The sequence below is a fragment of the Thamnophis elegans genome, chromosome 5, assembly GCF_009769535.1.
Source record: "Thamnophis elegans isolate rThaEle1 chromosome 5, rThaEle1.pri, whole genome shotgun sequence".
NCBI classification, from domain to species: Eukaryota; Metazoa; Chordata; class Lepidosauria; order Squamata; family Colubridae; genus Thamnophis; species Thamnophis elegans.
The window spans coordinates 61,371,275-61,386,192 of record NC_045545.1 but is presented as its reverse complement, the minus strand read 5'-3'; the positions used below and the strand labels follow the sequence as shown (position 1 = coordinate 61,386,192).

General features: G+C 38.4%; 1 protein-coding gene across 3 annotated transcripts in view; it reads right to left on the bottom strand.

Moving 5' to 3' along the window:
* HIPK1 (homeodomain interacting protein kinase 1) overlaps window positions 1–11,098 on the bottom strand; it is a 38,383-nt gene extending 27,285 nt beyond the window's left edge. The window contains exons 1-2 of one of the 3 annotated variants that reach the window (XM_032219114.1): window positions 10,752–11,098; window positions 4,875–5,952 (exon numbers count right to left, since the gene is read on the bottom strand). In XM_032219114.1, the coding sequence (XP_032075005.1) occupies window positions 4,875–5,950 (1,076 nt within the window). In that variant the 5' untranslated portion in view covers window positions 5,951–5,952; window positions 10,752–11,098. Of the gene's footprint in view, window positions 1–4,874; window positions 5,953–10,587; window positions 10,728–10,751 lie in introns of those variants that run through there. The other 2 variants (XM_032219113.1, XM_032219112.1) reach the window with 2 other exon arrangements.
* Window positions 11,099–14,918: the final 3,820 nt, after the last annotated feature.

The following is a 14,918-nucleotide window of genomic DNA, read 5'->3' as shown; positions in this document are numbered from 1 at the left end:
ATTATTTTTTTTAAAATAAAGGCTTGGAATTGTGGTCCAACAAGGAACATTGTGTCCATTTAGCTTTAAAAAAAAACAAACGTAACCAGCAAAAGTTATACCCTCCAAACAAATAATTGTATACTGTATATACTCAAGTATAAGCCTAGTTTTTCAGCCCACTTTTTGGGCTGAAAAAAGCCGCCTCGGCTTATACTCGAGTCAGTGAAAAATTTGCCCGAAATGGAGAAAAAGGGGCGGGGCCATGCCGCTGGGTGACGCTCGTGAATGGCCCGGCGCCCCTGTGAGTTTCCCCTCCCTCTGTGTCAGTTTGCCGCACAGCGCGCACCGCACCATCCCCCCTCCTCACGTTCTAATGTAATGCAGGGCTGTCTTACGATTCCCCTTCCTCCCCCTCCTGCCGCTCTGCAATGATGTCCCACCTCCTCCTTGTTATGGCAAGCAGCCACATAGCAATGTCCCACCTCCTCTGGTACAGTGATCCAATGATAGGAATCACTGTGCCGTGTGTCATAGGAGGCGGGACATCGCTCCCGCGGCTGCACGGGACATCATCATCACAGCGGGACATCAGCATCATGAGGTGAGTGAAGTATTTCATTGAATACACCGCTAGTTTACTGTTTTTCTTTGAAATAAATATTCAAAAACATTATTGGTATCTATTTTTATTTTTGAAATTTACCGGTAGCTGCTGCATTTCCTACCCTAGGCTTATACTCGAGTCAATAACTTTTCCAGTTTTTTGTGGTAAAATTCGGTGCCTCGGCTTATATTCGGGTCGGCCTATACTCGAGTATATACGGTAGCTTTTACAATCTTTAACTCTTGTCCATGTTTTTATTGCTAATGGAAGCAAATGAGGAACACTAGGACACTTATCCCAATACTGAAAAAGACTTTCTGTTGCTATTTTTCCCTAATAAAGTCAGAAGTAAGATAATGAAAAAAAATTATTCCATTTTTGATTATCACTGTGCTGGTGAAGTCCAAAGTGGGAACATTGTGACTAATCTTAACTATAGATTATTTAAATAAACAACCTTCAAACATTTAAGAAACATGCTACTCATTTTTAAAAGTTCAGTTATGCAAAGTAAAGTAGCTTCTCCATAAGACTATATTCACTTATTGTACTAAACCAGGATTTTTAGCCTTAGCTTATTAAAAAAAAGTCATAATTAATGTATAAACCCACATCAAATGGAATTCAGTTTTTGTAAGATGAAAGCAAACTTTAATTTTTCCTACAGCATGCAAAGTCAACTTAAAAACTGCTCATGAAATCTGGAAAATCATCTAATGTGTCTTTTTCATTCCAATGAAGGAAGGCGGAAAGGGCATCTTCCCGGTGCCGTCTTCCGGTTTACAGTGCACACATGTGTACTGGCCAACTGGTCTTTGCGCATGCATGTGTGCCAGAAACCAGAAGACCAGCTTGGGCACCAGGCGGCTGCTCTTCCGGCATGCACACATGCGCTCCCATTTCCGCCCTCAGTGCCGAAAAGATTCGCCAACATGGTTTAGCATATGGGGTGCAGTATACATTTCTGTTGATTATTGATCAGTTTTATATTTCTGTAACTTATTATCAGCTTAGTGTTCACTTTAAGTTATATAAATTAAAAACAAAGATAGGGGAAAAATTATTAACATGAAGTTCATTTTGCCAAAGGCAACATTACTTCTCCTATAATTAATGTAAGAGGAAAAGGAAAATATTTAGGGCTTCTGTATATCTTATTACTTTCTACTCCACAACTAACAAATGTGTTCATGAACATTAGGACAGTAAGAAAGTATTCCACTATATCCTATTTTTTTAACAAAGCACTTTGCCCACAACTTTCATCTGTGTCGTGATTTACAATAACAGGCAGAAATATAAGCATTAGATACTTATGGGAACAAAAATCACTTTTCAATCAGTTATGCTGGTCAATGTTCTCTCTAAGCTGCGCGCCTGCGCAGCCGCACAGATAACAAGAAAACACCGTGCACAAGTTTCAAACTGCAGCACAGTGTTTTTTAATGTCTTTAAATGTGACTGAAAATATCCCCCCCTCCCTTCTCTCTCTGCACCAAACTCTCTCCTTCATCTGGTGATTGGTGAAATCAAGGAAAACTGCCCAGAGACCGATGATGCTGCAGAAGGAAAAATTCCCAGTGGTCCTCTGAGTCTTCGTCGGTTCCTGGGAAAATGAGATTCGCTGGTTGTAGCCTGCGTTTCTCTGCACATCCGGGGTTTCTCATGCATTGTGTCGTCTGAAGCCCCGTTCTGGGCTCGACAGTTTTTCTGCGATCCCTTCGCTTTGGGAAGAGGGAAGCAGCGTGGAGTTGGACTGCCTGAGCCACGGGATCTTGAGACTTGATTTTTGAGCAGTACCAACCCATTCCACTCTTTCCTTTCCCTTTCTGTCCTTCTTCTACCTTCCTTTCCTTTTCCTTTATCTTTTCCTTTCCTTCTTTTCCATTTCCTTTCCATTTCCTTTCCTTTCGCCTTTCCTTTCTCCTTTCCTTTCCCTTCTCCTTTCCTTTCCTTCCTTTCCATTTCCTTTCCTTTCTCTTTTCCTTTTCTCTTTCCCATTTTCTGTCCTTGTTCCTCTCCTTCTTTTCCATTTCCTTTTCTTCTTTCCCATTTCCTTTCCCTCCCCCTCCCTTCCCTTCCTTCCTTCCTGTGGGTCTGAGGGAGAGGGAGGGGACCATTTTCCTCCTTGCCCCCCTCCCCAACATCTGCTGTGAGGGCAATTATGGCTAAAAAAATTCAGGTGCTCAGGCATGAAAATGTGCCGCTCAAACACTATACTTTTCCGCACACACTGAAAAAAAAATAGAGGGAACATTGATGCTGGTCTAATACTAATACTGGAATCTTTTTATCCAATAAACTTAATACTTATATTGCTCTTTCTTAGAACAGTTGTTTTTCACTTTATGAAGCTGTAGTTATAAATAAAAAACAACTCTACTAGCGCTTCACCACTCTTTCATATTGTGTTCGCCAATATATTATAAAAATATAACACACATTTTACTATTCCAGGATTGACAGATCTAAAATGTGGCCAGAGAAGTAAGCACAGACGCAGAGTATACCTCCCATTACTTTTTAATCACATCCTCACTTCTTGCATATATACAAGGAAATAGGTTTGGGAAAAGATACCAACAATAAATGGCAGGGGGGGACTGATGTAAACTGAGATTTAAATTGGAACTATGATTCTACAATATTCTACTATAACTGAAAATTTTCCTTGATTAAAAAGGCAATTCCCGGAACAACCTCAAATTTCACAACAATTAGAACAGAAATGACTATTTTAATTCATGTATAGATTATGACCACAAGCTTTTATAGGATTATCAATCCTACCTGATTTTAATAACTGTAATTGTAGTAATAACAGTAATAAACTGTAAAGCAAGGTTTCAGTTAACTGTACCTACAGGAATGGCTTAGAACTCTCAAACTTTTAAAAAAAGAATAATGCCTGGAATCCAATTATTTGTTTAGAAATCCCCCAACTTTTTAGTCATAAGATTGTTTTTGATAAGGCATCTGTAGAAAGTATTGCTAGGTTTCTCTCTCATTTGTTTTATTTTGTAATTGGCCAAACTGACACGGGGACATTTTGTGAAAACATTAATAATGTGCTCACTAACCCAAAATATTTGAGACTGCAGCACCCACAATTGAAGGGAGAGCATGAATTGCTAAGATATATTTTAGTTTATACTGTGTATGGTTAATTTCCTATTATTAGGTTGAAAAGGATAACTGCATCTTCTGATAAGGTCTGAAATGACTACTTGCCATGAAATATAATAAGGAGGAATGCTGACAATAGCATTATTTCAAAATCAAGGGCACTCTTGAGGAATTATGAAGCAAATGCATATAAGGAAAAAATGGGAAAGTTATTTTAAAAAATAATCACTTTCCTGAATAAAGCAAATTGGATTCTACTGAGTAGTATTATTGCAATTACCTGTTAATGATGTCTTGGCACAAGTATTACAATTTTAATTCAGATACTACCTGTTAGTATCCAATATGTTAATGTTCTCAATATGAATAAGATTGTAACTATCATAATTCCCAGCTTGATTGCTGTACTAGATGATGGCAGTTATAATCTAAAAACACCAGATTGGGTAAGATTCAATTAATCTATGGTTTCTAAAGCTAATACTCAAATTTAGGGTTCAAGAAAACGAGCTCATTTTTAAAAAATCACTACTTTTGCTATCACATGACATGAAAACCAAAAGGTGTTACAGCACAAAAGCAGATATAAAATTACTATTACTACAATTACCATAATTGAAAATGTACATCTACAGTAAATACTCTAGTCTAAGTAAAAATGCTTCTGTCAATAAATTTTACATGTTGCTGAGCTGAAAGATGAAACAAAATGCAAGTTTAAACTTGGCATTGAAATGAACAGGCCATTCTACAGCACTGCCACAGGTAAGCTCATCTTCATAGTTCATATAATCAAATTTAGCTCAGTGAGGGAATGAAAGGATTACCTTTCTCTGGAGAGCTTAAGCTATGGGAAAACCATCCTTCAGTTTCCTCAAACTATCTCAAACCATAACAAAGAAGTGACAGAACACCAAATAGGAACCAGAAGGAAATTCCTATATCTGGAATGGATTACTTAGGTCAATTTTTCTTCCTTTTTTGATATGTGGGCATGCAATCAGTCAAATTAACGAGCTGTTCTATGATAAGAAAGCATTTCATTAAAAAAAAAATACCAGTTTACAGGTTATAGTAAAAATCCAGTGAGTTGAATATAAGGTTTTCCATTGATTCAAGATTTGTGATACAAAAGGCATGAACATAGAAAATGGAGACTTACCTATAATATCGTGACTGTAAATAAGTAGAGCACACAGCTTTTGAAACATGACTAGCAGAGCCAAAGTCTATGACCTTGACCCTATATGGCTGGCGCACAGGATCCACCAACATGATGTTTTCAGGCTTTAGGTCAGCATGTATTAGACCTAAGCTTTTCAGTTTCATCAAAGCAGTGGCCACTTGTTGCAATATTGGTCGAATGTATTTCAGAGGCAGAGGGCTAAACTTATTTTGCTTTAAGAAGTCATACAAATTTTGTTCCAGCATCTCAAACACCAGGCATGTGTGGTTTTTGTGTTGAAAACACTCATATGAACGGACAAAGTTATATTCATCAGCATTCTCACTACTCAGTCGAGAGAGGATGCTCACTTCAATTTGACCTTGCCTGGCATAAGAAGGGTGATTTTTCAAAATTTTGATAGCAACAATTTCCTTTGTGCTGCGCTTCCAGCACTTTGCCACCTGTCCAAAAGTTCCTCGGCCCAAGAACTCCAAGACTTCATAGCTATTTGTCATAGAACAAAGGATTTCATGCTGGACTAGCTGGTAATCACCTTCGCCACTGGAACTACTGCCTTTGGTTGTTACAGTGGTGGTAGTGGCCGCAGCACCCACCGCAGGTCTGTTTTGCAGCATGAGAGGTGGATGTTCCTCAATTATTTGCACGCTACCGTTGCTGTCAACTTCTTCACTTTTCCTTTTTAAGCCACATTTTTGATATGGTTCCAGTAAAGCAATGTTAGCCCTGTGTGTTAGGGCTTGGCTGTTTTGAAAGGAGGTTGTTCCGCCACTGCCTGTACTGTCTGCTGCTGTAACCACAATGTGCTCAACTGAAGGAGCAGGGAGAAGGAGGTTCTGATCATAAGCAGGGATACTGAAGTTTGCTACCTGGTGAGAAGAGCTTGCTGGCCCTTGAGCACCAGAGAGATTTTTGCCGTGACTGTAATACTCGTCACTGTTACTTTGTCCTGAAACATCCCAGCTAGAGGGCTCCACTTTCAGTTTCTTGGCACTGCAAAAGGCACTCGAAGATACTGATGGAGGTGAAAACACCTGCAGCTGTGAGGCCATACCTAGAGGAAACAAAAAACTAGACGTCACATTGGCAGGAATAGAAATCACAAATCTTTTGCCACCAAGTAAGAGCAGCCAACTCATCATTCATTTCCCCAAATTTGCTATTAGCGATTATAATTGTATCCCATTTCTATAGATAGATATATCCCATAAAACCTTCTTAGAAGCAATAGCAGGAAAAGAAGCTATAATTATTATTCTGGAGTCATTCCAACAGAGCAATTAGTTGCAACAGATCGCTTTATAAAGGGAAATTCCAGTTGTATTGGGATATTCATCCACCTTCTTCAGAAGGTTAGAAAAGTCCAAGTCAATGTTACAGTGGTACAGTGGAAGAATGTGATCTATAAATCTAACTATAATTCTACTATTATGCACAAAATTCTACTTTTCACATAAAGTTGTGTGTCTGTTGTGCATGGTTATGTGTTTGTGTATGTATATATATTTGTGTCTTCAAGTCTTGCAGCAAGATGGGAGGCAAACAAATTTAATAAATAGACAGACAAATAAATAAAGTCAATCTTGACTCCTAATGATTACATGGACAAATCCACACAACTTTCTTGGCAATATTCAGAAGGGTTTTGCTACTGCTTTCTTCCTACTTACTAAGACACTCACACAGCTGAATTTGTGCCTAAAACAGATCTAGAACTCACAGTCTCTATTTTTTAGCCAGATGTTTTTAAACAGTACACCAAATAGGCACAAATGTTATCTTGGTTATATTAACTGAATGATCAGCACGCTACTCGCGCAAGTTGAGCTGCACACGCTCTGGCCAGCCACTCATGCATCCCAATTCCAACTAGGCCACCGCCCGGTAGTGGGTGGCGGCCCAGGGGTGAGGACTCCTGTCTCAGGATACTAAAACTTCATTTAATATTTAAATTAGCATTTAATTGATCCTTTAACCTTTAATAGTTTAAAAGTATCTTTTAATTATTTGGCTTTTCCCAGAATAAAGACAACTATATATGGCAAGGTTATTCAAGAGCTACCCAATTTTTAAAAAAATCATCATGAAAACTGTTTTTTAGATTTCGAAGATATACACATGTCCAAAACTACACAATCCATGATTTATGCAAGATTTTTGTACAAATGTTCCATAGTCAATTCATAAATTGCAACATTTTTATTTGCAATGTTAATAAAATCTCATTCTGTAACTAATTTTCCTATTTAAACAAAGACATTCACTCACAATGCTATTTATGCTACCTGCACCAGTTAACATTTTTTCTTTCTATTTCACTTCCTAGCAATGTTATTAAACTCTAAAATGCTGCCTATCGTGCAAGTGCTTCCTTATGCCATCCGTACAGACCAGTAGAAGTATACTCAGGAAAAAAAAATGGAAGAAAAAAAATAGCTACATATAGTCCTTATGACCACAACTGAGCCCACACTTACTGTGGCTAAGTGACACATTTGTTAACTGAGTTTTGCCCCATTTTAAGACATTTCTTGCCATAGTTGTTAAGTGGATCACTGCAGTTGTCAAGTTAGTTAGTAACTGTTGTAAGTTTAGGGCTATCTGTATTATTATAAGATAGTTCTGGAAAAATGTACATTTAACTCATTAGTTATTAACGATCACAAATGCAGTTTCAATTTTGAGTCATCTCTAGATTGCATTAATTTTGCACGTGAAATGCCCTAACATAAAATTAAACTATCCCTTAGTAACTTCCAGTAATAACTTCCAGTGTTTTAAATACTAGAATCATATTTTGGCTAGTAACTATAACAACATATTATACAACAAAACATCACCAACTCTAGGAGTAGAGGAAAAGTCAGAATAACAGAGTTGGAAGGGATGTTGGAGATCTTCTAGTCCAACCCACTGCCTAGGCAGGAAACCCTACACCACTTCCTCACATGTTAGTAATCCAGTTTATTAGGTATTCTAATAATATTCCTACAAAATGTTGAGTCTTTTTTGACTCTATCAATATCAGGTCTATCAGAGGCTTAAACTTTAACACAAGTATTTTGCCAGTAAACTATTTTCCAATTCTGACAACACAAATATGTTCGGACTTTTAGGAGCTTGGCTATTAATCTATTTGTTCAAACTACTGCAGTTTGAATCTCTCCCCAAAAAACTACTGGCTTTTAATAATGAATATAAATGCAAGCTTCTTTTATATAATACAATATAAATTAGCCTATACCGAAGTGACTGCTCTTTTTTATATATCCAGCAATAACCAGATGCCATCTACCAATGGCAAAGCACTTCTCATGCAAAGCAAAAGCAGCAGCATTTTATATATAGATTTCTAGAAAATTGGCAGAGAACTCAGTATTTTGAAAAGCTTATGTCAGTTCCATTTCAACTCTAGAATATTAGCTCATTGAATAAAAAACAGTAGCAAGAAAATAAAATCTGGCTCCAAGAAATGAATCTCAGGTTTTTATTCCCAAAGCAGTATCTGCCCAAGGAAGACTGCTGTACTAAAGGCATTGTATCAAGTTTCGAAGAACAACCATAACACATGTTTCAGCAAAATACTTTTATCAGTATCCAGGAAACTGTCCTAAAATCCTCTCCATCCTGCATATAACCTAGATCTAATGCCACATCAGCATCAATTATGTGTTATAAAATTGGTCTAAAAGTAAACTGTTACCAGGATAAAAACAGCACACATTCAATTCTAAAGAACTACACTAAAGATGTAATCTCAACAGGAGGAAGTGTCAGTATTTCAGGTTACAAAGGCCTAGATAGTTTTCAGTCTGTTGCATCATGGTTAATTTTTAAGCTATTTACTCTATTTTTCTATCAACACATTCTATCAGTGAGTATTAGACTGGACTAGATAAAATGTTGGTTCTTTAAAGCAATTCTGTTCATAAGTAAACAAATGAATAAGTAAAAGGCAGTGAACAGGGAGCAGGTTTGTTCAATGGAGCTAAATGATTAGGAAAATTTTGTCAAAAAGAAAAAAAAACACTTGTATGTAATACACATTAACTTTTAGAAGGTACTTCATTATACAAGAATGGCTGAAAATTATGGCAGTTTTAAAAGAGGATTTAAGCCTTATTCTCCACAAATTTATCTACCAAGTTGTTAGTAGCATTATGGAATACTATATTATATATATATATGCACATATTGTCCTCTTCAGGTTCTTTGATGAGAAGTGAAACATCTTCAAATAAAAACCAGAAACTCCAGTTGCTTCTTGAAAAAGTACCTTTGGGACAACCATGACCTGGATGACTAAAAATCTCCATAGACATATGTGTGTGTGTGTGTGTGTGTGTGTGTGTGTGTATATATATATATATATATATATATATATATATATATATATATATATATATATATATATATATATATATATATATATTAACCATATCTATATATACATACATACATATCCCATCAAATCCAATATGCCTTTGAATGTACCTTTGAACTACATTCTGATAGATTTAGATATTGCTTATCTTTCAAAAAGATCTACTACAGAACACTTTATTTGTTAAATGCATATCTCACCATTCATTCAGGTACTCATACAGGTAAACATAGTATTTCCTTCATTTTTTTCACAAATCTGTGAAGTAGACTCACTGAAAGTCACTAATAAACTTCAATGGTTGAAGGTGGACTTAAAAATATGTCTTTTCCCTGTCATCCCAATAACTTTAGTTCTACACTACATAGATTTTACTAATGAAAAAAATCAGCATTTTTTGACTCAGATCACCTTATATGCAATGAGCTATGTCTCACCCACTTGATTGAATTAGCTCGACTGCTTGAGATCATACAATGTTCTGTACCATAACCACAATGTTCAAACAACACAACCAATTACTAGCCAACCACATTTAGCTTAGCATCTTACATAAGCGCAGACATTCATATGCAGTAACTTAATAGCAGCTTAAATGAAAATTTTTCAAACCATTACTATTTTCATATAAAATTAACTGAGGAATGCCTCAAGATGAGTTACTTATATAGCACATCACAGGACTAAATGTAAAATCTCTAGCTACTTCTTACTCTAAAACAGCATTTTTAAGTACTATCTGAAATCACCAATAAAAATTTGTTTTGGCTCTAGGTACAAAAATCACTGTGGGAAACTGAGGAAAGATCATAATTGCAACAATAGCATACCACAAGGCATACAAGACACCTCATGTCGTTTGTTGTAAGATCAGTGGGAAATTCAGCAACTATTCTGAGGTTATCCTGCTATGAGAAAAACAATGTGTCTTCAAATGTTTATTTTCTGGGGAAATACGTCGTGTTTCTCTGCGAGAAGCGCTGTCGCCAATTGCTAATTCGGTATAATTTTTGTTGAGCTCCAACTGAATTTTAGCGCAACGAAATTGCCTAATGCGCACGACACAAGAAGGTTTTCGGAAATGTTTGCCGCAATTTACACGGCAAAAGACTTTGAGGAATCCACTCAAGCGATGGAAGCAGGAAGGAGCAAACAAGTTTGAAGAATGGAAAAATCCAGTATCTTTATTCAAGTTTATAAGACTCTGGGAACTGGAAAAACAAGGCAGATTACACCATGTTAAGGGGAGGGGAAACCCGATCGTCTACCGCCACGGGGTCTTCCGATCTACCGCAATTTACTCACTTCTGGCAAGCATTTTCGCTCGTCGTCTTTCCGAGCAGGCCTCAGCGGTGGCCGAGTGAGATGGCGGTCACTGACCTATATCAAATCAGGGCTAAACCGCGTCCCCAGCGGCCTGTCCCGTTCGACCCTACCCTCTCACGGCCGCCCCGAGGGAAGGTACTTACTCGCCGCCGTTCGGGGGATCTCAACCGCGGGCCGGGCCGGGAACTGCCTGCCGGTGCCGGGGGACGAGCGGGCGCATCCTAGCCCTGGGAGAGGGGGAGTGCGGCCGCCGCGGCCCTGTCGAGCCGGCCAGCCCACCGGCAGCCCCCAGGCCGCTCGGCCTCCGCTTTCGCCAGGCTTGGGCCCCCGTCGCCCGCCAGCGAGCCCAGCCCGGCCCCGGCCCCGCCGCTCTGCTAGATGCCGCGCCCTCAAGGGCCCCTCGGTTCAACCCAGCTGCTCCCGCTCCGTTCCGCGCCCCTCTCCTAAACCAGGCCGAACCTGCCGAATGCGGAACTCTAGCTTGCTCCACACGCTCTGGGCGGCAAGGCGAAGAAAGCCGAGCGCCGAGGGAGAGATGGGGAGGATCATGGGAGACCACGTGACACGGAGGGGGGTGTGGGGAGAGGCGAGGTTGCCGAAGCGAGTATTGGGGGTGGGGGAGGCCTGATGGCGTCCATCCGGGAATCTGAGGGTGCATTTGCTCGCAGCCATAGAGCGCTGTTGCGAATGTCTTCTCCATCCGCCCGACATCAAAGCGAATATCTGCTCAAATTTCCTTGTGCTGCTTTACTGCGAAATAGCCAAAATCTCTTTAAAGAGCCGAAGCGCGTTTGGGACAGCAGGCAGCAGATGCCGATAAGGCGAGCAGGAAAGCTCGTCCTAGACCTCATCGCCCGCCGAGCCTTGCTAGGCCATCCGTTGGGTTTCCGCAGTTCTGTCCTTAGTCCAGCTTCAGTCCTGGGCCTGTTTTTCGGACTAAGCACCACTAAAAAGGGCTCAGTGGGAATCCCTAGTACAGGTCGTCTGGGTGAGCAGGGGGTTGGACTAGATGACCTCTAAGGTCCCTTTCAACTGTTACTGTTACAGTGGAATCCGGGTTGCGGCCGGACGTGTTTCTTGTTCAGTCGGAGCTCCTTGCCTCTTGAGGGCATCGCAAATGAACGGTTTTACTGAACGTTTTCAGAAGCAACGTGGCTGTCTGCTATATTAAGCCAAGCGAGGAACTGAGACCTCTGCTTACCTTTTTTTTTCTTAGCGCGATTGTCATTACAGGTAGTCCTCCACTTACAGCAGTTTGTTTAGTAGTAATAGCAATAGCAGTTAGACTTATATACTGCTTCATAGGGCTTTCAGCCCTCTCTAAGCGGTTTACAGAGTCAGCATATTGCCCCCAACAACAATCCGGGTCCTCATTTTACCCACCTCAGAAGGATGGAAGGCTGAGTCAACCCTGAGCTGGTGAGATTTGAACAGCCGAACTGCAATCAGCTGAAGTAGCCTGCAGTGCTGCATTTAACCACTGTGCCACCTCGGCTCTAGTGACCTCAAATGCCATTGAAAAAAGTTGATTTATGGCCATTTTTTACACTTGCCACTCTTGCAGTATCCCCATAATCACGTGATCAAAATTCAGGCAATTGGCTTGTATTTATGATGATTGCAGGGCTCCAAGGTCAGGTGATCCCCTTTTGCAAACTTCTGACAAGCAAAGTCAATGGGAAGCCAAATTCACTTAACAAGCTTGTTACTAGGTTAAACCACTGCAGTGATTCATTTAACAACTGTGGCATGAATTGTCCTCCGGGATTGGGCGGCCTATAAATCAATTAAATAATAATAATAATAATTGTAAAATGAGCAAAACTCAAATGTCTTGCTTAACAGAAATTGGGCTCAGTTGTGGTCATAAGGCTACCTGTATGATGTCCCTTGCTTCTGTATCCAGGTTAAATTTCAGTTCAAATTCCAAGCCAAGTATTTTCATTGGTCTCTTTTTATTAGTCAAATGCAACCATTCTATAACTTTTGACACCATTTGTTGAGAAAGGAGTAGCCTGTGGTCTTAACTCTTCAGCATCTTTCTGGTTCCACGTCATTCTAAATTACAGCCTTGAAACAAAATTAGATAGCAGGATTCATTTTTAGATTCAGCTCCCAATAATCCCTTATCTTTGGAAGTCATATTAAAGACTGATCTTAATCTCTCTGTTTTTAAATTAATTATTTCCCATGGGTTAAAAACACATACTAAGTTTCGCAACAGTCTGACCCGTGATTATATAACAATTGTTTTCTGAAGCCAATTTTGAGTTGTACGATACTGTACATTTATCACATGAGCTAGGTTTGCACAACATATCTGCAAAAAATGGGTACCATGCACAGTCAAAAACACATTTTTCATGATCACACTTTTCCATCCTCAAGCATATAAAGCTAATATTCTGGTGCTACATCTGTTCAAAAATCATTATTTCAAACTGACCCCATTTCATTTAATTTGAAGAATACATTGAAGGCATAAATATTTAATTAAATCAGGAATGAAATTTCAGTCTTAATTGTGTCCTAGGAGGAAATTTACTCCTGTTCCAAGAAGGCTATAATAACTTTATATTTGTTTTGGTGACTGGGCGCACATATTGTGAAAACTACTTTTCTATAGCGTGCAAATAGAGGGGAAGGAGAAGATGTTAACATGATGGTACATACCAGTCCTTTAATCTCCAAGAGCTTTGTATTTAATACTAAATCAATCTATTTCTAAGCCTTGTACTAAATGAAACTGATTGCACTCTATTGTACTGCCATTTCCCTCACTCTCCAGATAACATGCATTAAATTTCCAGAATTTTCAGCAAATGTGAACATACCTAGTCCTTCAACCTCCTATTTTTCCCACAACAACCCTATGAGATGTATTGGGCTGAGAGAATGACTGGCCGAACTTGTACAATCACCCCATGATTTACTTAACAATCATGGCAAAAAAAGGTTGCAAAATGGGACACAACTCTCTTTAATGATCACATTACTTAGCAATGGAAGTTCCAGTTCCAATTTTGGTTGTAATTTGAGAACTACCTATAAATAACAACTTGCTAAAATATTTGCTTTTAACAGCAAGGATATTCAACCAATTCTTGCTAAAACCCTGGAGAGCCATTCATTCATTCAATTTCACCTCAATCAATAATTCTGGACAGCTTACAATATCAAAAATATATTACAATCAAAATACTAAAAACATTTAAAAACAATAGAAACTTCAAACATAAATATACATGGCTGCTGAGCTACTTGGCCAGTTAGCGATACAGGTCAATAACGCTGTATTAAAAATATCTCAACATTAAAAATGTTTATTTTTATTTTATTTATTTTTTTATTTTATTTATTTTAAATGTTTATTATTGTATATCAAAATACAAGAAAGAGGAAGTTAAGAAACTATAATATTTTTAATAGATATTTTAATGGTATGTTTAAAAAACAAAATATCATTAACATGCTTTATTAATGGACACTTTTTAAAGCCTTCATAGAACTTGCACAATCACTTCCCACAAAAAGTACTACTGGATTTCTTTTTTTTTTTTACAGTGTTTTGGACTGCAGCCTTTGTGGCTTTTTATTGTACTGATTGTCCAGATGGCAGAAGTCCATGGATGGCCATCTGCCATCCTTCGGGATGACCCAAATCCCATTTTTCCCCAATCCTATTAGACAGCAAATAAAAGTTTGTTTCGGCAAGTTAAACTAAATCTGAGCAGGAGAGCACTAATCCTGTAACAAAAAGACAGCTATAACAAAAAGTAACATATCCATCTTCATAATTTTAGTTTAAATAAGAATATAGATAGATAGATAAATAGATAGATAGATAGATAGATAGATAGATAGATAGATAGATGATAGATAGATAGAGATAGATAGATAGATAGATAGATAGATAGATAGATAGATAGATAGATAGATAGATAGATATATCAACCCCAATCATCATAAGCAGTATAGTGTCAACAATGGATAAGCTTCTTAAAGCTGTCACAAAAGAACTCTATACTTTTGTCTCTTCAAGCAGGTCTTGAGAGTTCTTTCCAGCTTTCATTTCAACCCAACAGATGCCCATAGTGGTATTCCTTCAATTCTGAGAAAAGGTTAAAGTGACATGGCCCCAAATCTGGACTGTGGTGAATGGAATAAGCTGGTAGAAATCATCCACAATTCACACCTACATAATAGATGGTTCATGAAGTGTAAGGTCTAGTATTATCATGTAGGAATATTTCCTTTGTTGTGCTTTCAAATTCTGCTTAATTGTGTTAAAAGATTTGAGTGCTGCAGTA